This window comes from Prinia subflava, chromosome 8 (assembly GCF_021018805.1).
Source record: "Prinia subflava isolate CZ2003 ecotype Zambia chromosome 8, Cam_Psub_1.2, whole genome shotgun sequence".
Lineage (NCBI taxonomy): Eukaryota > Metazoa > Chordata > Aves > Passeriformes > Cisticolidae > Prinia > Prinia subflava.
The window spans coordinates 14207108-14228891 of NC_086254.1; the positions used below are offsets into that span (position 1 = coordinate 14207108).

A 21784-nucleotide genomic window follows, 5' to 3' on the forward strand; every position below is an offset into this window, starting at 1 on the left:
CCCGGTCCCGCGTCCCGCGCCCCCTTCCCTCCCCACCCTCCCGCCCTGCGCGGCGCCGGCCCGGCCCGGCCTCGCCCCGGCCCCGAGTGCTGCGGCCGGGCCCAGCGCCAGCGCCGCCGCCGCCGCCCCCGCGCCGCTCTCGCCCGGCTGCGCCGCCGCTCCCTCCGCACGGCTCCGCCGAGACACCGACGAGCCGGCGCAACCCAACCCGCTGCCGCCGAAAACAAGCGCTGACTGACGGCGACCACGACCAATGGGAGAGCGCGGCGCGCAACGGGGCGGGCCCGGATGGGCGGGACGAGGCGCCGCGGCCAATCGGAGCGCAGGGTTTGGTTGGCCGGTCGCGGGGGGGGAGAGGGCGCACGGACGCGCGTTCCTAGAGCGGGGCGGGGCCGCCGGGCATTGTGGGAAGGTGGCGGACCGGGCGCCCATGGCGGGGCGGGCCGCGGTGGGACCGGACCCTCCCGTGACCGGGCCGAGCGCGGAGCCGCCGCCTCCCCTCGCCCTCTGCGGGCCCGCGGTTGGGCCACGCCGGGCGGGCAGGGCCTTGGCGGCCGCTGGGATGGCGGCACAGGGCGGGCCCGGGCCCCGGGCGTTGCGGCTCGTCCCGCACCGCTCGGAGCCCTCAGCGGGTGCCTGGAGCGGGCCAGGCCCGGGCCTGCGTGGGCCGGGCCCGGCTCAGCCCGCAGACCCCGCCAGCCCGGCCGCCCAGCCCGCGGAGCCGAGCAGGGAGAGGCCGAGGCCTCGCCGTGCCGGCCCTGTGCTCCAGGCTCCGCTGCTGCCGTGTCCCACCCGAGCCGCACCGAGCCTGCCAGCTGAGCTCTCTGGGTGCCACCTCCGAGCCCTCCCTCGCTTTCTATTCCTCCACACCGAGGGTCTCAGAGCTGGCTTTGTTCCAGCTTTCCTCACTGATTCCTACCAGGTGCCTGTTGAGCTGTAACAGCTCCTCCAGCCAGCAGCCTGATGCATCCCATCCATGCCACAGCCTTGTGTCCATTCTTTTGCTGCAAGTGCAGCTTTATCTGTCCGAGCAGCCCCTCTGCTCTGTGGGAACCAGCCCCAAGCAGAGTACCGGCCACCTGGACTCTCCACACACACAAACCCCTCTTGCAAGCACCTCTTGTCCTGCCTTGCCTGGGGTCTGTATCTAAACAGTATTTTTGAAGGGCCAAAAAAGCACACAGAGCTGTCACCTGCCTTCCTTGCTACCAGCCTGGCTCATTCAGTGGTTTGCCAGTCCTCTTAGCAGTTTGGCTGAGATAGAAACACAAGATACAAACAACAGGTTCTATTTAACACTTAAATTCTCTCTTACACCTGTGCTATTCCCACAAGTTCTTTGCTTCAATTAAGAGAAGTTTGTAACTTTTTTTCTCTCCATAGTTTGACCTTTAACAGCATCAATACTCACCTCTCTTTGTAACATTCTCCTGCTTTCCCTCCCAGGTGCCCCACAGCCAGGAGGAGCGTTCCTCTCTCATCACACACCTCTGGCAAAGGCAGCTGAAGATTATTCAGCAGACAGAAGCGCTCAGCACACCCAGGATCAAAGCCACAGGAGCTGCTCCCTGTGACCTGGTGCCCTTTGGAGCTCCCATGTCTGGACAGTCCTAAAGGAGACTGAGGTTCCTGGAACCCCTGCAGCACTGCCCTGACTGGGTGAGCCACTTGAGCTCTTTGCATGTCCCCAGGCAGTGAGGGTAACACAGGGAACAAGTCTGGGGCTGCTAAAGAGTTCCCAAGTTGGAATTTCTGGGGTGCTCTGAACCACAAGGTGCTGTGTGTTGGAAATTATGGTTTTGGTTGCCTTCTCCTGGGCAGGATCAAAATCTAAAGGCCAGCAGATCCTGAAGAAATTTCCACAGCTTGCCAAAAGAAAAAGAGCACTAAAATTTGCATCCAGCCTCTGGACTGCTTGCTTGGCTCCTGCAGATGGGAAGTTTGGGTGCACAAACGTTGAGGTTTGATGAATCCTGATCAAAGTGTTGATTTTAAAATGGCAGAACTGCCGGTCTCCAAGCAACAATAGCCCATCCACTCCCTCCCTTTCTGCCCTAATGGAAAAGTTTAGGTGCTCAGAGGGTTCCCAGGAGGATTGGGATTTCCCTCAGCTCTGTCACCAGTGTGCTGTGCAATTCCCCGGGCTCTGTGTCCCTGTTCCTGCAGTTCCTGAAAGTGTCAGGCCACTTCCAGAGCAGCTGTTCCCATGGCCCACATTTGCAGCAGTTAATGCTGAGCCCGAAGATGAGCCCCATTTGTTTACAGAGGGGAAGATCCCAAGGCCCATCGAGAAGCAGAGGGCAGCACTGCAGACATCTCAGAGCACCATCCCTTTTCTCCATTCTGGCCCCATTTCTTAGCTGATGTTTGAGAGCAGAGAGCAGCAGGCACTGCCAGGATCCTGCCAGGCTGAGGGAGCTGGGTGTGTTCAGCCTGGAGAAGACCAAGAGGGGATTTTACCAACATCCACAAGGATCTGAAGGGAGCTGCCAGGGGATGGAGCAGTTTCTGCTCAGCTGTTGAGCAATAGGACAATGGGCAGAAACTGATGCACAGGAATTCCACCCTGAACATGAGGAAGAACTTTCCTGTGCTGCTGACAGGGCACAGGTTGCCCAGAGGGGTTGCAGAGTCTCCTTCTCTTGTGATATTCAAAGGAGGAATTTGTCTGGACTCTCTCTGGGTGCTGATGGGGACCAGGGACCCAGCTGCAGAGCACGTGTCAAACATTTCAGCCTCCCCCAAAATTAATTTTACAAGTTCTTCAATTGCCTGTCGCAGGAAGATGCCACGAGATTTGAGTTCTCTGAAAAGAGGAGGAAAGGCAGCGAGATCAAACAACTCTGACAAACGCAGCCCGTGACAGCAATTGCTGGATTAGTTTTTTTAAACCTTATGTTTCACATCTGGTTTGTCACGGTGTTGTAGGTGGGCTCAGTGCACAGTAAACTAGGGTAACAAACCTACATTTTCTGTGATCCTTTCATCCCCTACGATCCCAAAGCACATCATTTAATTGCACTCAACATGCACAGAGATTTCATAAATAAAGGAACGATGAATTAGCATAGCTGCTGCAGCATTCACACAAGTTACTAAGACACAATCTCCTTGTGCAATCAATCCAGCCTCATGCTTCAGTGTTTGTCATAAATTGAGGTCAGGAAGAAATGTTCTCCCTACCTGGAGGAGTGCTGCTGAACCAGCCGAGTACAGAAAGACTCTTCAGGGTGTAGTAATCTGTTTTCCCCGTGCAAATCTCAGGAACTGCTGCAAACATGCATTTGGTGAAGCTCCAGTGCAGTAGATGAGCCTTGATCCTGCACAGGGGCAGGAGGAATCTGCCTCACTTGAGGCAGGAGGAGAGCCTGGGTGATCCTTTTGACCCTTAAAATCGGTGTCTTGCTCTTCCCTCTGTCCAGCAAGGGAGCCAGAGGAGAGAGAGGAGAATACTGAACGCTGGCCATGCCCACAGCCTGCTCAAGAAGCTGCTCCTGAGCCCATTCCAGCCCCTGTGGGTCGCTCCCTTCAGGCTCAGTGTGGGTTTCATATGCAGAGGGATTCACACTCTGCTTCTGCAAACTGATTGTGCTGGGAAGCTCCTCATGACCAAAGGGTCAGTGGATTCCCCTGACTGTCTCACAGCTCCAAATTTCCTGCTTATCTCCTGCCAAATGCCTCAGGGACACCACCCAGGGAGCAAGCAGGTTCAGGCATCCTTGCCATGTGCTTCCTAATCACGGCTCAGCTGCAAAATCCCTTTCCTGCTTCCTGCAAGGAGTGTGAACTGTTCCTTGCACTTTGGCTGGTAAAAAGGATGATAATTACCCCTAATCAGTCTGCAGCAAAAACACAGGCCACAGCAGAAGGGAGGGGTGGGGGGCAGCCACCACGAGGAATGGAACCCAATTATTCCAAGTCACTGATAAAACGGGATCAAAGAGGGTAGGATTGTTTTACCAGCTGTAAAAAGCCTGCCTGGACCAAGGCTGCTCTTGGAGAAAGGCCCTTTCTGCCTACAGGCCATTCCTGCCTGGGACCTTATGTACATGCAGGGACAGTTTCTCATTTTTCTTCTTGGTGTAGGCGAGGCATTTGAGCTGGTGTTCATTTCTGCCTCTGAGAGCAAGCAGCAAGACAGTTTCAGCAGGAACTGAGCACGGAACTGTGAGCATACATTGCAGAACAAGTGCTCTGTCTGCTGCCCATGTGGGCACTGAGGTGCTGGGACTCTGCTGTGTCCCCTCAAGGGCACCTGGGTGTCCCAGGGGATGGAGCAGTTGGGGCTGGGTGGTGATGGGGACAAGGGACAGCACTTCTGGAGGCATCTGTGCCCTGCCAGTGCCATGTTCGTGGGGAGAAGAGTGCAGCACTTCTGGCTCCCTCAGCTCCCTGGCAGCCTGTGCAGCCCCACTGCTCATCCCAGCCTTTTGCTGCAGCAGGGAGACCTGCACAGCTCCTAAAACCAACAGGAGAGTTGGAAGATGGTGAGGGAGAGAAGGAGAACAGTCCTTTATGTGAAAGAGGGATTTGAGAGGCAGATCGCCTGTAAATCACTCCCTGCCCAGCCCTTGCCTCGTGTCTTGCTGATTGTGTTATGCTATCTAGAGAAAGTTTAATATAAAAAGCCAATAATCCTCATGATAAGAGGGTTGATAAGAGACAGTCTGGCCTGGATGTGGCACGGGGCCAAGGTCCAGTGCCCAACCTCCCCCACCAGTCCTGGCCTCCCCATCCCATCCTGGGTGGCACAGACCTGGCAGGGCTGGGCAAAACCAAAAAAAAAAGCAGGAACCAGCCCTGCTGCTGCCAAAGAGGGGCTGGGAAAGCAGGGAGGCAGGAAGGGGAGGACTCTGTGAGCCCCAGCAGCGTGGCATGGGGCTGGCTGTGGCTAATAGCCCACAAGCTGCCACCACTGGCCCTTATGAAATGCCTCACAGATGTCTGAATACAGGGGGGATGTGGGGGATTTCAGCCTGGGGTTTCTTGGCAGGTGGGGGATGAAGGGCAGCCGAAGTTTAATGAGTTTGGTGGGTCTCAGCCCTGTTTCTGCTGGAAGGAGGCCACAGAATTCAAACACAAGTGAGAGGGGAAGGAGGTGCTGGCTGAGCCACCCCACACCCAGCGGGGTCCTGTCCGTGCCCCACACTCCTCAGATCCATCCTGCAAAGCGCCTGTGGTCAGCTTGAGGGGATGGGACCCAAGACAGATCCTGAGGCTGTGGAGAAAGGGAAAAAACCCTGCCTTGTCTCAGCGCCTGAATTGCTGCTTTGCCTTTTTTTATTTCTTCCTCTTTAATTCCAGGTAAAAGAGAGAGTATTCTCAGGGTAAAAGCAGGATCGCAGAGCCTACATTTTTATAATGACAGCATGGCTTTCACCTTGTGTCCAGAGCTTAGAGCAGAAAATGTCTGTACAGCTTCTCTCCTTGAACCAGTGCTGGAGTGGGATATAATATCTGAATAATTTACAAAGGCTCTTCATTACACGGATTTATTTTTGGCAGCTTTGTTAGACTGTTCCTTTTAGGAACTAATAGGAAGTTTCTCTGGTTTCATTAGGACATCCCTGTATGAATTGTTCCAGAGGGGCCAGGGACTGGGACAGCTTCTTGCTCCATTAGAAATGCAAAATGTTTCTGCCCTCTCTGTCCCCCGTGGCTTTCTGGAAACCCTGAAAAGCTCAACCCCGACCCAGTCCTGGCTGTCCAGCAGACTTTATTCCTGGCCAAGATGTTGAGGGAGTGGGGGGCTTCCCCACATTGCCTTCCAACAGCTTTGCAGCAGAGAAATGTTGGTTCACTGGGAGAGCTCCTACACAGAACTCCCTTTCCTATGCTGGAAAAACCTTCATTTCTCCAGCCAGGTGTGAGGGGGGCTGTGGGAACCCCCACTGTTCACCAGGCTGTGTTTGGGGCCAGCTCCTCTCTGCCCAGGCCATTTTCAGCCCCTCTGACTCACACAGCCCAGGCCAGGCTAAAATCCCTCCTTCTGCAGATGCAGGTGCATTGCCTGGCTGGAAACAGGCCCATTAAAAAGTCATTCACCAGGCACAAGCGAGTTTGTGTTCCCCTGGATTGGGATTTGCCAAGATTATACCATAAATTAGAGTGTTTCCTGGAAGAATGTAAGGAGAGAGGGGAAGAAAAAAAAAAAAAAAAGATAAAATGGAACATTCTGTAGCCAACAGAAATGCCAATAAAGGAGCATTTCATTTCCCACTTGGAAAGGAGTGACTGCAAGCTGTTGCAAGGGTAGGGCAGGGTGCCTGTGCTGCTCCAGGACCAGGGGAAGGGGACAACAGGGACCTGGTCTGGCTGCCAGCACAGGCTGACAATAAATTGCATTTCTCTGCCCTTGAGCAGAGCCTAAGCTGGGGTGACTCAGTTTCTCTCCATGTAAAAAGGGGGACCAGGATGCCAACCCCACTGGGGGAAGACTGTCTGCCCTGTTTTCCAACCCTTATTCTGCAGGGACACAAAGCCTGCCTGCAACTATTAATAATCCTTGGCATGAAGCTGTCACAGTTTCCACTAATATGGAGATGTTGAAGTGAAAAAGCTACTGCACAATATGCAGGAGGTGTCACAATAACTCAGCTGCTATATTGTTCTTTTTAAAAATAAATACCACAACAGGCCAGCCCACATTGCTGGAGTCATGACGTGTAGGGTTTTATTTTTAATCAGAAAATGCACTGATTTTTTTAAAGATAGACAAGGAGCAACATCTGAAATTTATGAAAGCTCCCTGTGTGCTCACACGTACCCACCGTGTTCCTGCCTGTTATTCTCCGAATGGCTTCCAAGGACCTGATCCTGCCTCAGCTTGGGCACGTTTGTGTGTGTGGCTTTGCAAGAGGCCCCATGGCAACAAAGTCCTTCCAGAAATAAAGTCTGTGGCTGAATTCCCCACCCCACTGCTGTCTGGGGAGGGATGCAATCGATCCCCAGGACACGGATCTGCTCCTCAGGCAGCAGGGTTAGCATCGAAGTTTGCATCCAGAGCTGAATATTCCATTGTTTGGAGATCAGAGGTTTGTCGGAGGGCCAGCTCTAGGTGAATTACCTTTTGCCTTTGCCTCGCCTCACGTTCAGCCAAGGGCAACACTGAAATAAAGCAGAACGAAACTCCGGATAAAAAAAAATAAAATTCCTGCTCTGCTTGGGGAAGGGCGTGAAAATGAGCTGGGAAGGGCGAGGAGCCGGCCCGGGGCTCTGGACCTGCCTCAGGCCAGCCGGACCCCGGGCCTGCCCCGGCCCGGGCAAACCCCGTGGGCTGGGCCGGGGGCCCGGGGGCTCGGAGGGGCCCAGGCAGTGACACCGGGGGTCTGCGGGGAAGGCCGGGCAGCCCCGGCCGGGGCGAGGGGAGCAGAGGCCAGCGGGGCAAGGCCCGTCCCGACCGCGGGGCCGCGTCCTCACCCCAGGCCCCGCGGGGCAGGGCGGGCCCGGAGCGGGCACGAAGCCGGGCCAGGAGCGGGCACAGGGGGGGGCACGGAGCAGGGCCCGGAGCGGGGCACGGAGCGGGGCACGGAGCGGGCACAGAGGGGAGCCCGGAGCGGGCACGGAGCGGGGCCCGGAGCGGGCACGGAGCGGGGCCCGGAGCGGGCACGGAGCGGGGCCCGGAGCGGGCATGGGTACGACGCGTGGCCCGGAGTCGGGCCCGGAGCGGGCACGGGGCACAGCCCGGCCCGGTGCCCGCGGCCGGCGGCGCCGCGCGGCGGGGGCGGGGACCGGCGGGGGCGGGCGCGGCCGTGGGCCCGCCCGGGCCGGGGAGGCGGCGGCGGCGGCAGGTGGTGCCGAGCAGCCGCAGGACGGAGCCGGAGCCGCAGCCGCCATTAGACAATAGGCGCCGGCGGCGGGAGCGGCGCGGGGCGAGCGGCGCGGCCGGGGCGGGGCGGCCGCGGGGCCGGGGCGGCCGGACCCGGCGCGGACAAAGGCGGCGGCGGCGCGGGGAGCCGCGGCGGGGGTGGCAGGCGGCAGCGGGCCGCTCCGTGCGGGGACCGAGCCGCAACCTGACATGATGTTTCCACAAAGCCGGCACTCGGTACGGCGCGGCCCGGGGCCGGAGCGGCCGCGGGGCGGGGCCCGGCGCCGGCGGGGCCGCGGGACGGCGCGGGGGCTGCCCGGGGGCTGCCCGGCCTCCCCGGGCCCCGCGGGGTCGGGGCGATCGAGCGCCTCCCGCCGCCGGCGGCACCGGGGGAAGGGGCCCCACGGGTGACCTTGGGCGCGTCCCGGGCACGGGCGCGGGGCCCCGGGGGTGCCCCCGGTGCGGCGAGAGCGGGGCGGGCTCGGGGCGGGGGGGCCCGGCGGCCGCCGGCTCCGGCCCCAGCGCTGTCTCCTGTTGTTCAAGGGCTCCTCTCACCTGCCTCAGCAGCTGAAGTTCACGACCTCCGACTCCTGCGACCGCATCAAGGACGAGTTCCAGCTGCTGCAGGCCCAGTACCACAGGTACGTGCTGGCCCCGGGGCTGTCCCATGCACGGGAATCGCTCCGGTTCTTGTGCTCGTTGCTTCGCTCCGGGGACCGCATGAGAACGTGGGGAAGGGGACCCGGTCGCCTCGCTTGGGACACCTTTGGCTGGAGGAGGACCTCGGGCACGGCGTTGTGTCCACATGGGAGCCCGGCGAGGAGAACGCCCATCCCCTTCTCCAGCCAAGGTCTTTCCTCCCAGCGCTGCTCAGCCAGGACTGCAGACACTTGCCAGGCCTCCTGCCTCTGGCTGGGAGTTTTCCTCAGTTTTTCTTGCTGGCTGCCATTCCTGGACTGCAAATGCTGCAGGGAGCACTTAAATCCAAAAGCTTTTACTTTTCTCTGTGTGTGTGTGGAAATAGTGCTGCTGACCCAAAAGCTGGCTTGAGACAATCTGTTGCTTTGCATGTGTGTGTGTGTGACATAAACATGAAGCCCTTTGGTTTAAATTGTGTGGGTGATGCCCTCTGCCACGGCCTGGTGCTGGTTTTGGTGTGGGCATTGATGCTGTGTGTCTGCAATGTCCCCCAGCCCGGGCTGTGCCTGCGGGCAGGTCTCAAGTTTGTGGTGGTGTCATTCTGGCAGAAAAACTGCTGGGAAGTGGCCATTTCCTGGTGTCTCTGTGCTTTGGCAGTGCCATCAGGGGAGTAGGGCAGCCCAAGGAATGTTCCTGCTGAAAGGGAAGCTTTTCCTCCCGCGCCACTCCACCCCCTTGGACTTAATCTGCTCAAGAAGGAGCAGGTTTTGTGTAGGTGAAGCTGTTTCTTGTTTGAAACATAAAACCACAGCACATGCTGGCTGCAGTTGCTCGGCTGGTGAGTTGGAGTCTCATAAAACGCTGGGAGCAGCGGCACTTTCTCTGAAGGGTGTGAAGAATCTAGGAGAGAGGAAAAATCCTTGCTTCTGGAGGGATGTGCTGCACTTGGGCCTCCCCCTCGCCCCCATCCAGAAGTAGGTCTGGCTTTGGATTTTGATGTTGTGTTGGAACATCTCTGGAGTGCTGCAGACAGGTTCTGTGCCAGAATCTGTCCCCAGCTGCCAGGGATCTGTTGAGGAAAGGCAAACCCCTCCCTGGGCAGCCAACTCTGCTTCTCCCCAGCATTCTGCTTCCTGTGGAATGGATTTGCCTGAGGGAGGTCAGTGTTCTGCTGGTGGATAGCCTCGTGTCCTTTTCCTGAATGTGTGCTGGGGGATCTCCAGCTGAGAAAGAGGGGAGCAGGCTCTGTGTGGTCACTGCTGTGCCAGCACAGCCTGTCTGGGCTCTGGCCACCCTTTGAAATCCAAATAGTGATGTCCAAGAATCCAGCCTGGCCGGGACAAGGCCGTGCAGGAAGCAGCTGCTCTGTGGCCGTCAACTCTCTCACCTCCTGTTTGTGGTTTTCTTACTGTTCTCTGGCTTTTTCAGCTTGAAGTTGGAATGTGACAAACTAGCCAGCGAGAAATCGGAGATGCAGCGTCACTACGTCATGGTAAGGACCGGCCCGGCAGCCCGGGGCAGAGCGTGTGGGTGGCAACACCAGCAGGTGCCTGTGCCTGGGCTCTGCCTGGCACAGAGCCCACGCCCTGCAGAGCTCCAGGGCTCTCAGCAGGGCTGGAATTGGCTTTTTTTTTTTTTTTTCTGAAAACGGGACTGGTTTGTGTTGGCTGGGGGTTGTTGAAATGCATGGTGGCAGGGAGATTTTTGCTGTCGAAAATGGGGTGGGTGATTGCTTGATGGGTGCTTGGCCTGGCTCCCTGTGCAGAAAGGAAGGGACAGATTTTTTTTTTCCCTGTGCAGAAAGGAAGGGACAGCTCTCACACACCTGGGAAGGTGCTGCAAGGTGCTGGTGTGCAGGTATTTGGGGGCTCTGGGAGGGCCATGGCCAGTAAGCGATGAATCAGTGCTCTGAGAAGTCACAAAAGTGGGAAACGCCACAAGCCAGGTGTGAGTTAGAAGCAGAAATCAGCTCCTGTGCAAGGACTAAACCCTGTGCACCTTCTGGTGACCCCGCAGCCTGGCTGAGCCTGGTGCTGAGTGCTGGCACGTGTGGGTGTGCAAGCCCCAGGGCAGTGCCTGGGAAAGGCAGGAGAAATGGTGCCACGTGTGGGCAGCAGGCTTAGCTGTGGCTTTCCAAGGAGAAATCTGCCATGTTCTGGTGAGCAGGGTGAAGGTTTGCCTGCCAGGTGATGCCCCTGGAGCCCTTGCAGCAGGGCCAGGATGCCAGGGGAGGGGAGGGATGCCAGGCAGGGCCGTGGTCTCCTCCTTTCCTATCATGGAGTTAACAGGAGGCTGCAATGCTGTCCATGAAGATGAGCTGGTTCCTGCTTGCCAGCTGCTGCACCTTCCCTGGGAAGAAGAGATAAGATGTAGAAATAAACAGAGCAGCTCTTCAGAGCAGAGTTAAGGCTTAAAAAAATCAGAAATACGGGAGCTGGCTGGTCCCCCTCATCTTTCTCTGCTGCCCTTGTGGCCAGACTTTGAGGCTGTGGGGAGCAAGGTGTGCTTGGGGCTGGGGACAAGGAGAAGAGGTCACAGCTTTCCTGGTGGATTAATGGGCAAGCCTTAACCCCGTTCTCACTGGTAAACAATTGCTTCCTATGCAGTCTGCACGGAAACCCTCCTCTCCAGCAGTGGCCAAGATACATTTTTTATTTTTTTTTCCCCTTAATGCTGGCAGTCACCAGAATTGATTCAGGTTGCTGTCAGCAGCAGAGGGGAAGGGCTGTTACTCGTGGCGCAGCGCTGGAGGCTCTGCAGGCGCAGCAGCTCCTGCCTTGCCTGCGTGGCTGAGCCGAGAGAGGAGGGCTCCTGCGAATGTGCAAAGCTGCTACAGCTGCTCTGATTTTTGAATAAGTCACAATTGGCAGCTTGGGGGACGGGCTCCTGCTTCCTGCTCGATCTTCAGAATGCAAAGAAGCCTCGAGAGCCCGCAGCAGGCTGAGATCATCCCGATACCGAGGCGGGCGCTTCGTCGCCTTGTGGCGTCGGTGCCAGGGTGCCAGTGATCTTCAATTAAACCAGCACAGATGTGGATTGTTCTTTTCCCTTTGGAAGGATCAGGATTGCAGCCTGCAGGCTTGCAGGAGGAGGTTTCTAAACTCTCAAAACGTCAGCCTTGTAACAGCTTCTTCCAGGGGTCAGGAATTAGCTGCCTCTGCCAATAGATTGTGTGTAGCTGCCTGTTGCTGCTGTGCAGGGGTTTTCTGGGTGGATTGTTTTTGTGTGTGGAGGGGGGAGGTTTCCACATAACTCCTTCCTAAACAGCTGGAGCTGTGTGGTGCAGCTGGATGTGTGAGTTGCTAGATGAAGCCCAGTTGTGATCTCTCCCATTTGCTGCTGAAGCAGTCCTGTGGGCTGCAGGACTGGCCAGGCAGAACTCCCAGGGCCAGGCTGCCTCTCTCCTTTCCTCTCTCCTGGCTGTGCTTAGGGAGGTCTGGAGCCCTGAGCCTTTTCCCAGGTTGGACACAGCATCACTCACTCTCACTTTGGAGAGGTATCTTTGAGAGGAGTCCTCCAGGTCAGGAGCAGGGTGGGCAGGGAGCACCTGGAGGGGATCTCTGTGGTTCCCTCCTGCTGTCTTTGTTTCCTGGGACTTGCCTCTGCTCTCCTGCCCTGCCCAGCCTTTGTAGAAAACCCTGCCAGGAATGCAGTGGTGCTTCTCAGCACTTACCTGGCACAGACTTGACTTACAATTTGTTTTGTTCTCTTCTCTCCTGCTCTGCAGTACTATGAGATGTCCTATGGGCTGAACATTGAAATGCACAAACAGGTAGGGGGAAAGGCATCTCCAAGTGCTGTGATTCCTGGGGAAGGTGTGTTGTCTGCTCTGTGTTGCCCTTTGTCACTTCAGTTGCGTTTCAGGAGCTAGAAATGCCATCAGCCTGTAAAATTTCAGAGCTGCAGGCCCTCCTCACCTCTCAGGATCACAGTGGGCTCCCATCCTGAGCTCTGGGCACCCCGTGATTCTCCCCAGGGCCTGAACAGGTATTTGAGCACCAGGAAGGGTCTGGAGCTGTGCCTAGGAGACTTCTGTGGCAGCCTGGATAAGTTTACTCGTTACCCTCACTGGTGGTTAAGTTGTTAATTATCTCCAGTGACTAATTACCTGTGGTGTTAACAACATGAGCCTCCTCTGAGCCTGTCTCTATCTGGCTCCAGCCACAAAGTCGGCTGCATGTCGTGGCTCAGGTTTAAGCCTCTTAGCACAGTTCTGCTCCTCACAAAGGCACTTGCTGCTTCTGATCCCATTGCCCTTGTTGCTAAGCCCATGAGACTGGGAAAACCTGGATCTCCTCGAAGAATCTGAGCCACAAATCCTCACTGCTGTCCCCCAAATGTCTCCCAGCCTCATCTGCTTCCCTGTGGTGCTGTTGGGGTCCCCTCAGCTGGTTTTGGTGTGTGCCTCTAGCCTTAACTCTGTATTTCTTTTGACCCCTTTGAAAAGTGATTTGCAAAAGCCAGCAGAAAAGCATTTAACACCCCAGAATTTGCCACTGCTGGTGTGAGGGGGGTGAGGAAGCTGCCCAGCCCCTCTGGTCTCCCCCAGTAGCCCCAGTCCAGCAGCTCAGCTGGGGAGGGGGAGCCTGGGAGGGCTGTGTGTGTCTGAGTCCACATGGCAAATGAAATTCAGCACATCTCAAAGTTACATCAGTAACTTTGCTCTTTAGCTGCTCCCAGTTTGTTAAATGAATGTTGAGGACCTGGAGAAGAAGAGGAATAATGAAAATTTGCTCTTTGCAATCAGCAGCATCCTTTCCTTTAACCATGCAGGGAGGGGCCTTGGGGAGGCAAGGTGATCCCCAGGGCAGCAGGATTTCTCTTTTTGGGGGACTCAGGCCTGCCCAGGGGAGGGGGAACGTGGGGCAGCTAATGCTGTGGGTGCTCAGTCCTGAGCTGCCTGACTTCTCCTCTCTATTTCTCCCACCTTTTAGGCCGAAATTGTCAAGAGGCTAAATGGGATTTGTGCACAGGTCCTGCCCTATCTTTCACAAGAGGTGAGTCCCCCAGCTCGGGGCTCTGTTGGTGTGGAGGCCACTGTCCCTCCAGCACAGGCAGCTCCCACCCCTGGCCTGGGAAACCCTTGCTTGCTCTCAGCATGGGGACCAGCCCTTGGAGGCAGTGCTGGCTCCTGGAGCACTCTGTGGTGGGCACTGTCCCCCTCCATCCCTTGTGTGGCAGCTGGGGACAAAGCTGGTCCTGCTCTCTTCTGCCCGTGGCTCCTGAGCCCTCAGCCATGACTGCAGTGGGAGCTTTGGGTGCTAATCGAGGGAGAAGGACACTTAAAAAAATACCTCCATATGGCTCCTCTTGGAGATCTGGTTCCTCTGCCTCATTAATTAATGTATCTGATGGGCTCCTCCCACTCCCCTGAGAAATTAATTGGGGGAGGGGTGCTTGGGAGTTGCTGTCTGAGGCGAGGGGAAGATTAAGCCCTTTTAGAGCCGTATTTTCTGTCTCCCCGTGGAGGCTGAGCTCTGAGCAGTTCTGGCCCCTTGGGAGCTCCTTCCTTGGGGTCAGAGCTGGGCTTGGGGCACAGGTTCTGTTTTTCCCACCCACCTGTTCTTAGGACGGACAAAGTCGCTTGCTGATCAGATCAGAGCTGCCTAATAACTAAGCCCCAGCTAAATCTTTTGCATCTTAATGCAATCCTTAACCCTGTCCTGCTGCCAAAATGAAAAGAAAAATCCCCTTGCTGAAGTGCAGTGGACAGGCCTGGTGTTTCAGAGATGTTGTGCTCTGCAAGGAGCAAATACAGTTCTCCTTTATTTTTTTATTTTATTTGATACATCCATTTTTTTCTGCCTCTGTTTGGAACACCCAGCTGCTGCTGCTGCAGTTGGAATCCAGGATGTGTCCCAAGGAGTTTCCCAAGAGCTTCTGATTTTAGGGCTTGTTCTGTTTGTTAGAGGGGCTGTGTAGGTGAAGGGTGGCAGGATGAGAGACACTGCCCACCTTGGAGCCTTCTGGCCACGGAGCTCTGGGTGTGTGGAGAGCAGGATGAGGGTGGGAGGAAGTGGGGAGCTGTTCCATCCTCTGGTGAGGAAATTCATGAGACACACGTGCCTCCTTCCCTGCTCCTTGCTGCCCTAGTCCTGGCTGGGAGCCCCTTGCCTCGGGTGGAGCATGTGCAGGTGTCCCCAGCTGTGCACTGGGTCCCTGTTCTGCTTCCCTGTGGCACTGCAAGTGACCACAAATTCCTGTGTTTTCTCCACGCCAGCATCAGCAGCAAGTCCTGGGAGCCATCGAACGAGCCAAGCAGGTGACGGCGCCAGAACTGAACTCCATCATCCGTGTACGTGGTGCATGTTTAGTTTGGGTTGGGAGGGGTGGGACACAGAGCTGGGCTGTGGATGCTTGACCTGGGGACATCAGGGAACCCCTGCTCTGGTGCTGCTGCTGCAGCAGGATGAGGCTGCAAGGCTGGGCTGGCCGTGCTGGCCGTGCTGCTTCCACCTGTGCTGTTTGCAGGGATCCCTGCTCTGCCTCACCAGGAGAGGAGCTGTGGTTTTGAGCAGGAACCAGAGCAGGCACTCAGCATGAAAACCCCATCTGCTCTTGGTCAGAGTTGGCTTTAACTGCAGCCTTGGGACATGCCAGAGCCTGAGGCCAGATGTCCCATGGGCTGGGGGCTGTGTGTCCTGCTGGGGACACAGTTGGGTCTTCCCTTGAGCTTGTCACAGCAGCAGGGCTCGAGAACCCCTTTTCCCACCCAACCCTGAGGCTGCAATGCTCTCCAGCTCCCTGAGCTCCCTGCTTTAACCCTGACTGTCCAGCCCAGGCGTTGATTTGGGCTCCAAGCACACTCCAAATGACAATGCCCTCGTCCTGTCTGTGTGTCTGTCCATCGTTCCCTACAGCAGCAGCTTCAAGCTCACCAGCTGTCGCAGCTCCAAGCCCTCGCCCTGCCTCTGACTCCGCTGCCCGTGGGGCTGCAGCCGCCGTCCCTGCCCGCCGTCAGCGCCGGCACCGGGCTGCTGTCGCTGTCAGCCCTGGGCTCGCAGGCTCACCTCTCCAAGGAGGACAAGAACGGCCACGACGGGGACGCCCACCAAGACGACGACGGCGAGAAATCGGATTAGAGCGACCGGGGGGAAGGGGGCCGGGGGCAGGGGGCTGGCTGGGGGAGGGAGGGAGGGGGCGGGTCAGTGCAAAATGCAGTGTCTCTCTCCTGCTGTGCAGCAGGGCTGTGGTGACCCGTGCTGGGTGCCAGCCTGCCAGGCCTGTGCCCGCTGCGGGTGGCAGGGCCTTGGGGGTGTCCCCAGCGCCGTCCCCGGGTGCTGCACAGCAATGCCAAGCGCCGTAGCGTTCCCCCTGTGGCCGGTCGTGCTCTCCCTGTGCCCAGCCTGCCTTCCCTGTGCCCTGTCCCTCCTCCCTGTGCCCAGCCAGAGTCTGGCTTGGGCGGCTCCGGGGCCGCTTTGCCCCCCCTGGCTGTCCCAGCTCCTCGGTGCCACTTGGCCCCCTCCCTCCACCTGCTGCTCCACCCTCGGTATTTAAAGATTGCCCCTCGATCCTAACGGTTCTGCACAACTCCCTGCTAGGATCCCCGGCCCGGAACAATCTCCTCCCTCCCCCAGGCGCTCTTGGTCTCGTCACCCCAGCCCCGTGTCCCCCCCACGCCCCTCCTGCACTAATACCAGGCCGGCGCCTTGCTGTTCTGCATGTACCTGTTCTCAAGCAGCTCTGGCTGCCAGGGGCTTCACCTGGGCTGGAGGGGGGAGCCCATCCCACCTGGAGAGGGGGCAGGCAGACCGAGAGCCTTCCCCAGCCTCCCCCTCCCCGTGGCCCCTGCCCTGTGTAGAGGATACAGCAGCTTTCTCTGTTCTTATCTCCGTGCGCTAGCGTTGTCTTCTTAAAAAACAAAAACGGAAAAAAAAATAATAAATAATAATCTGGTGTTTGTATATAGTTCTTTAGAAAGATCTTGTTTTGCTTTTTGTGTTTAATCACTTGACCTATAATAAGAGGAACTGAAAATGCTGTATCAAGGACGTACAAGCTGTGCCTTTCAAATAAAGAAATAAGAAGGTTGGTTAAAAGCGTGACTTGGTGCTGCTTTCTTGCTGCTTTTGGGATGACTTTAAAATACTTCCTTGTGTCTCCTGTCTGTTCAGAAGAGGGAATCAGCAGGGGAGAACAGGGAGTTTTCCACCTGTGCTGTGGGAGGTGTCTGGAGGTGCAGCCCTCCTTCCTTCAGGTGGTAGCATATCCCAGATTATTCCTTTTTTGGTGGATGTGCTGCTCTCCCTCTGGAAGTTTCTCTGGGAGCCAGGAGGAGCAGGGTTAACATTCACACCTCTGGCTTCTCTCCCACTCTTGTAGGAGCTGGGGGAATGGGGCTGTCCCCGTGGCCTTGGTGGCTCTGGGACACCCCTGCAGAGGTGGGGGCTGTGCCACAGCTGAAATCTGCTGGAGCCAGGGCCAAGAGGATGCCTGGGCCAAGCCAGAACAAACGAGCTCAAGGTGAAAGTGGTGGGTGGTGAAAAGGGGGGGGGGACACTGCAGAAGAAAAGCAAGGAGCGAAGTGCCCCCGAGGTCTATCAGCTCTGTGCTGGTTTGGTAACACATGTGGAGGTCCCTGCGGGCTGCCACAGGTCTGTTCTCCGTGTGCATAATTCATTTTTCCTGTGGGCACAGAGGATAAGCCACTTCTGTGGCTCTCAGGCCCCTCTGGAAAATCCGGCCTGCGTTGCCCTGGGGCTGAGATTGCTGTAATGGAATTGGCTCTTGATAATTAGAGCTGTCCTCTGGCTTCAGAGCCTGCTCCACCCTGATAACATCTTCCCCTCCGTATCTCTTGGGCCACTTGGAGTGGGAAAATTTCCTTCCCCTGGGGAGGAAGCCGTGCTGGGGGAGTCCTGGTGCACCCAGGTACGGAGGGTCACAGAGCCTGTGGGCAGCACCAGGGCTTGGCAATGCTCCCCTCATCTGCCTGGGCAGCCTAATCCGGGCTGGGCATGGCTGGGGCAGGCTTGTGAGGCACAGGGGTCTGTGCAGGAGCAGTGGTGGCCACTGAACCCTGCCCGGTGGCTCAGGCTCTGCAGTGGTGGCCACTGAACCCTGCCTGGTGGCTCAGGCTCTGCAGTGGTGGCCACTGAATCCTGCCTGGTGGCTCAGACTGCTCTGCAGTGGTGGCCACTGAACCCTGCCCGGTGGCTCAGGCTGCTCTGCAGTGGTGGCCACTGAACCCTGCCTGGTGGCTCAGGCTCTGCAGTGGTGGCCACTGAACCCTGCCTGGTGGCTCAGGCTGTGCAGTGGTGGCCACTGAACCCTGCCCGGTGGCTCAGGCTCTGTTGGGGTGGCCACTGAACCCTGCCTGGTGGCTCAGGTTCTGCAGTGGTGGCCACTGAACCCTGCCCGGTGGCTCAGGCTCTGCAGTGGTGGTCACTGAACCCTGCCTGGTGGCTCAGGCTGTGCAGTGGTGGCCACTGAACCCTGCCTGGTGGCTCAGGCTCTGCAGGGAGGTCTCTGCCCTGTCCCCTTCCAAACCAAGCACTCCCCGGGGCAGATCTGGGGTGCAGAGCCCATGGGGAGGGCACAGGGCCGTGTGGGGACCCCAGAGCCCCTGGGGGGCTGCAGCACCGGGCAGACCCTGCCAACCCCTGCCCCTGCCTGGGTGCTCTGCTCTGGAGCTGCCGGGATGCTGCCCGTGCCACCCCACACTCCTGCAGCTGCCCTGGGGTCTCTGCTGACACCCAGCAGGTCCCTGGTGTGACAGACCAGCCCTGGCTGCTGCAAGGGGCAGTTTCTGAAGCCATCCCTGCCCTGGCAGGGCACAGAACCTGCAGGGAGCTTCCCCAGGGCTTTCAGCTCGAGGTCACCGGCTCAGATTCAGCCCGGGGGGAAGGGGGTGTTACTCCCAATGGATCTGCAAGGGAGGAGGATTCAGGAGAAATTGTTCAGGGCTGCTTTCAGGAACAGAGGTCCCTCTTGTTGGAGCTGATCAGCGGCCTCGGTTCAGTGGGCAAGGAGGTTGGACAGACCACGAGGCCACCGGCGCTGGGGAGCTGCTCTGCACGGGGCTCTGGGGAGCTCCTTGCTCCCTGTGGGGTATTAACCCTCTGCTAAAGGACAAAGAGAACCTCTGGGCTCTCCAAATCCCCTGCACCTTCCAGCAGACGCTGAGCTGAACCTTGTGCTCCACTCCTGCTTCCCAAAGCATTTCTCTGCACCCTACTGAGGAGCAGTGTTGTTCCCCAGCCTGGCTCTGTTTGCCACTCTCCAAAGGGAGTCATTTCATAGGGCACCTTCCCAGATTTGGGCTCAGATCTTAACTGCATAATGAGAGCTGCAAATCTAACCCACACCAACAGCAAAGAAAAGGGTTAAAAGTACCTCCCTCATGACTCTCCCAGTAGCTGCAGACTTGAGGAAACAGCTTCTCTCCTTGCAAACAGGCCCTGTAACCTCTGAGGAGGCAGGAGCCCCTCTCAGGCCCTGCAGAACAGCTCAGCACTTGCAAGGACACAGCTGGCAAGGGCCCCCAAAGCTGCTCAGGGATGATTTGAGACCGGCTCCTGGCTGAGCAGCTCTTTCTCCTCGTGTTCCAGAGGTCACAGTGCCAGAATGGGACAAGGGATACAGGCTGATGGTGTGAGAACCTGCTCTGCTGCCTCAGCATCCTTGGGAAAACTCAAGGGTGGGTAGAGAGAGGTCCAGCCACTGCCCTGCTGCCCACAGAGGCTGTGGTGGACACAGAGGGCAGGGGCAGTGCCCCACGTCCCGACAGCACAGCATTAACCCAGCCTCGACATGGATTCCTGCTCACAGCTGCCAGGGGTTTGACAAAACTCCTCTCCCCCCTTCCACCTGCCTGTCACCGGAGGGTCAAAACCCACCCTCCTTCCTCCTCCAGGCAGTGAGCAGCTGGCGGTTTTTCCCTGTTTGGGTCCATCCCCTTCGGATCCGTGCCGCAGGACAGAAGCCCCAGGCTCTCATTCCCTGGAGGAGCTGGAGCCGCCTCTGCCACATCCCCCTCTGGCTCCCACCCTGCTCCTTTTCCAGCACAGCTCCGCCTGGAACAATGGCACAGCCGGCGTGCCAGGGATGGCGGCGAGCGCGGCTTCCTTCCCAACTCACCGCTAATGCAGGAATGCCGAGCTCTTCCTGGCTGCGGCGAGCGCCAGATAAAAGCTAAAGGAGGCATCAATAATTAAAAACCACTCAGAGCTGGTAAGTGCAAACAGGAGCCAGCACACGGATCGAAGGCAGAGAGCGGAGTCTGTCAGCTGCTGGGTTGCTCTGGGGGCTCCCCCTCCTCTTTTGCAGTCCCTGGAGCCGGGGATGTCTGTCCCCAAGGGCTCTGGGGACATGTGGCTTTGAAGAGTGGACACCAGCACTGGGGGTTTGGGGATGGGCAGCCGCAGCTTGGTCCTGGAAGTGTAGCTCTGGGAAACCTTGATTTCCAGCACAGCTTTGGCTTAGACCTCGCTGGTTTGCTGCCAGATCCTTTCCTCAGTTCCCCTTCCCATCTCAGGCTCATTCCAGGACTGACTCCAGCCAGGATGAGGTCCCTGTTTGTGCCAGCTGCCCTGGGAAATTCGCACTGTCTGAGGGTGCCAGGAACTGCTCTCTGCCGAGTCCATGCCTCCTCGTTCAAGTAGGCAAGTGAGCAGCTGAAAATCGGCTGGCTGGATGGTTTGGGGAGCCACAGCCACCCGCGGTGTCTCTGCAAAACGTGCTGGGCTCTGCCCTTGACCATCCACTCTGGAGATGTGCTGGACACAGGAGGCTGGGTGGGAACAGCCTGACCCACGGCATGGAGCACAGCTGGGGCTGCCCTTCCTGCCCTGAGCTCCCCTGTCCCAGGCTGGCGTTCAGGGAGGGAGCTGAAAGGTAAAATCCCTGGGGTAATTCCAGCAGCAGCAACCTCTCTTGCTGGGATCCAGTTCCCAATGGAGCTCCCGGGTGTCCCAGAGCCTGGGTTGGTTTGATTTCTCTACTGCTGATAAACAAAGGGCTGCTCAGAGCATTTTCCTCTTGATCCCAGCGTGGATTTCAAACGCCCTCATCCTTTGGGGCTCTTCCAGGCGCTGCCACCACCAGGCACGAGCTGCAGGGGGTGGCTGAGAGGTGACAACCAGGTCTGGGCCCGGGGCAGCAGCAGCAGGAGCATCTCCTGTTGCTGCTGGGCGTGCTGAGGGTTAACCGCGGTTGTTTTCTCCCCTCCAAACACAAATTAATCTCTGGGATCCAGGCTGTGCTGCTCCAGGGCTCACGTCAATCCCTGCTCAGGACACGCGTGGCTCCCGTCACTCGTGCCTGCTCCAGGTTTACCTGTGTCACCCTCCTGAGACAGAGACTGCCTGAGGAAAGCTGGCAATTTTCGGAAAAGAGTTTTGGAAAGTGCTGCAAAACATCTCCTCAGCCTATCCTTCCCTTGAAACACGATCTGAAATGTTTCCAGCCTTTGAAAATACACTTTCCTTTTAAAAAAAAAGCCTTCGACTCTCCCAATAAGGCAACACACACACACACACAAAACCTTTAAAACTTTACATTTGGATTAAAATATGCAGATTTATGTGCAGATATATGAGGTACAGACAGAGAACATCGATGTGCCTGCATAGAAGGGTTTAAAGCTGGTGCCCATCACTACCTGAACCAGTAAACACCTGTGGCCAGGGAAAGGTAAAGGGACAAGTGCTGGGGCTGGGTTGGCTCTTTAGTTGGGGTCTGAGCGGGTCTGGGGGCCAGCCTGGCTGGGGAGGAGCGGCAGGGACACCGGGGGATGGAGGACGGCACCGGGGGATGGAGGACGGCACCGGGGGATGGAGGACGGCACCGGGGGATGGAGGAAGGCACCGGAGCAAGAACAGGGAGAGCCTCCAGCTCCCAGCACCTTGTCCCTAGCCCGGCCGCTGCCAGCATGCAGCACGTAAATAACACAATGAATAAAATATTAGACTGAAATGTGAGGCATTAAATATTTAACCTTGTGCCTGCCTGTGCAGTGCCCAGGTACAGCTGGGTCCTGCAATATTTAAAGGTTGCTCCTCGCTCGCTTTTACCGCCCCCGAGTGCGGTGACTGCACAGCAGCCGCAGCTGGAGGGGTGGCGGGGGACCGGGAAGGGACCCTCGGGGGGGGTTTTCCTCCGGGACCCTCCGCGGCAGAGCCGGGGCGGCCCCGCAGGGACCCGCGGCCCTCCCGCCGCCACCGCTCCGCCGCCCCACGTTACTTTGAGTGGCAGCTGGCGGCAGCCGCAAGGCCTGGTGGGCCGCGCAGTCCGCCTGCCCGGGCCGCCCGCGGCGGGAGCTCCGCCCGCTGCCGGCGCTGGGCCGGGCCCCGCGGCAGAGCCGGGCCGGGCCGCTCGCCGGGCCCGCGGCGGCGGCAG

At 57.9% G+C, this 21784-nt stretch overlaps 2 protein-coding genes across 4 annotated transcripts; both read left to right on the top strand.

Moving 5' to 3' along the window:
- The first annotated feature begins 54 nt into the window (after nt 1–54).
- LOC134553548 (transcription initiation factor TFIID subunit 4-like) lies at nt 55–3084 on the top strand. Of its 2 annotated transcripts, XM_063403365.1 has the most exons (3): nt 55–922; nt 1447–1659; nt 1822–3084. In XM_063403365.1, exons 1-2 carry the CDS (start codon nt 254–256, stop codon nt 1612–1614), a joined length of 837 nt encoding a protein of 278 aa, XP_063259435.1. In that variant the 5' UTR covers nt 55–253; the 3' UTR covers nt 1615–1659; nt 1822–3084. The 2 variants fall into 2 exon arrangements, with proteins under 2 accessions (XP_063259435.1, XP_063259434.1); XM_063403364.1 differs by having other exon boundaries at nt 1447–3084.
- A 4735-nt stretch (nt 3085–7819) lies between these two features.
- On the top strand, nt 7820–16485 carry TLE5 (TLE family member 5, transcriptional modulator). 2 transcript variants are annotated; one of them, XM_063404864.1, is made up of 7 exons: nt 7820–8044; nt 8351–8448; nt 9875–9938; nt 12174–12218; nt 13381–13443; nt 14667–14741; nt 15310–16485. In XM_063404864.1, exons 1-7 carry the CDS (start codon nt 8018–8020, stop codon nt 15526–15528), a joined length of 591 nt encoding a protein of 196 aa, XP_063260934.1. In that variant the 5' UTR covers nt 7820–8017; the 3' UTR covers nt 15529–16485. The 2 variants fall into 2 exon arrangements, with proteins under 2 accessions (XP_063260934.1, XP_063260933.1); XM_063404863.1 differs by having other exon boundaries at nt 7822–8044; nt 15307–16485.
- Nucleotides 16486–21784: the final 5299 nt, after the last annotated feature.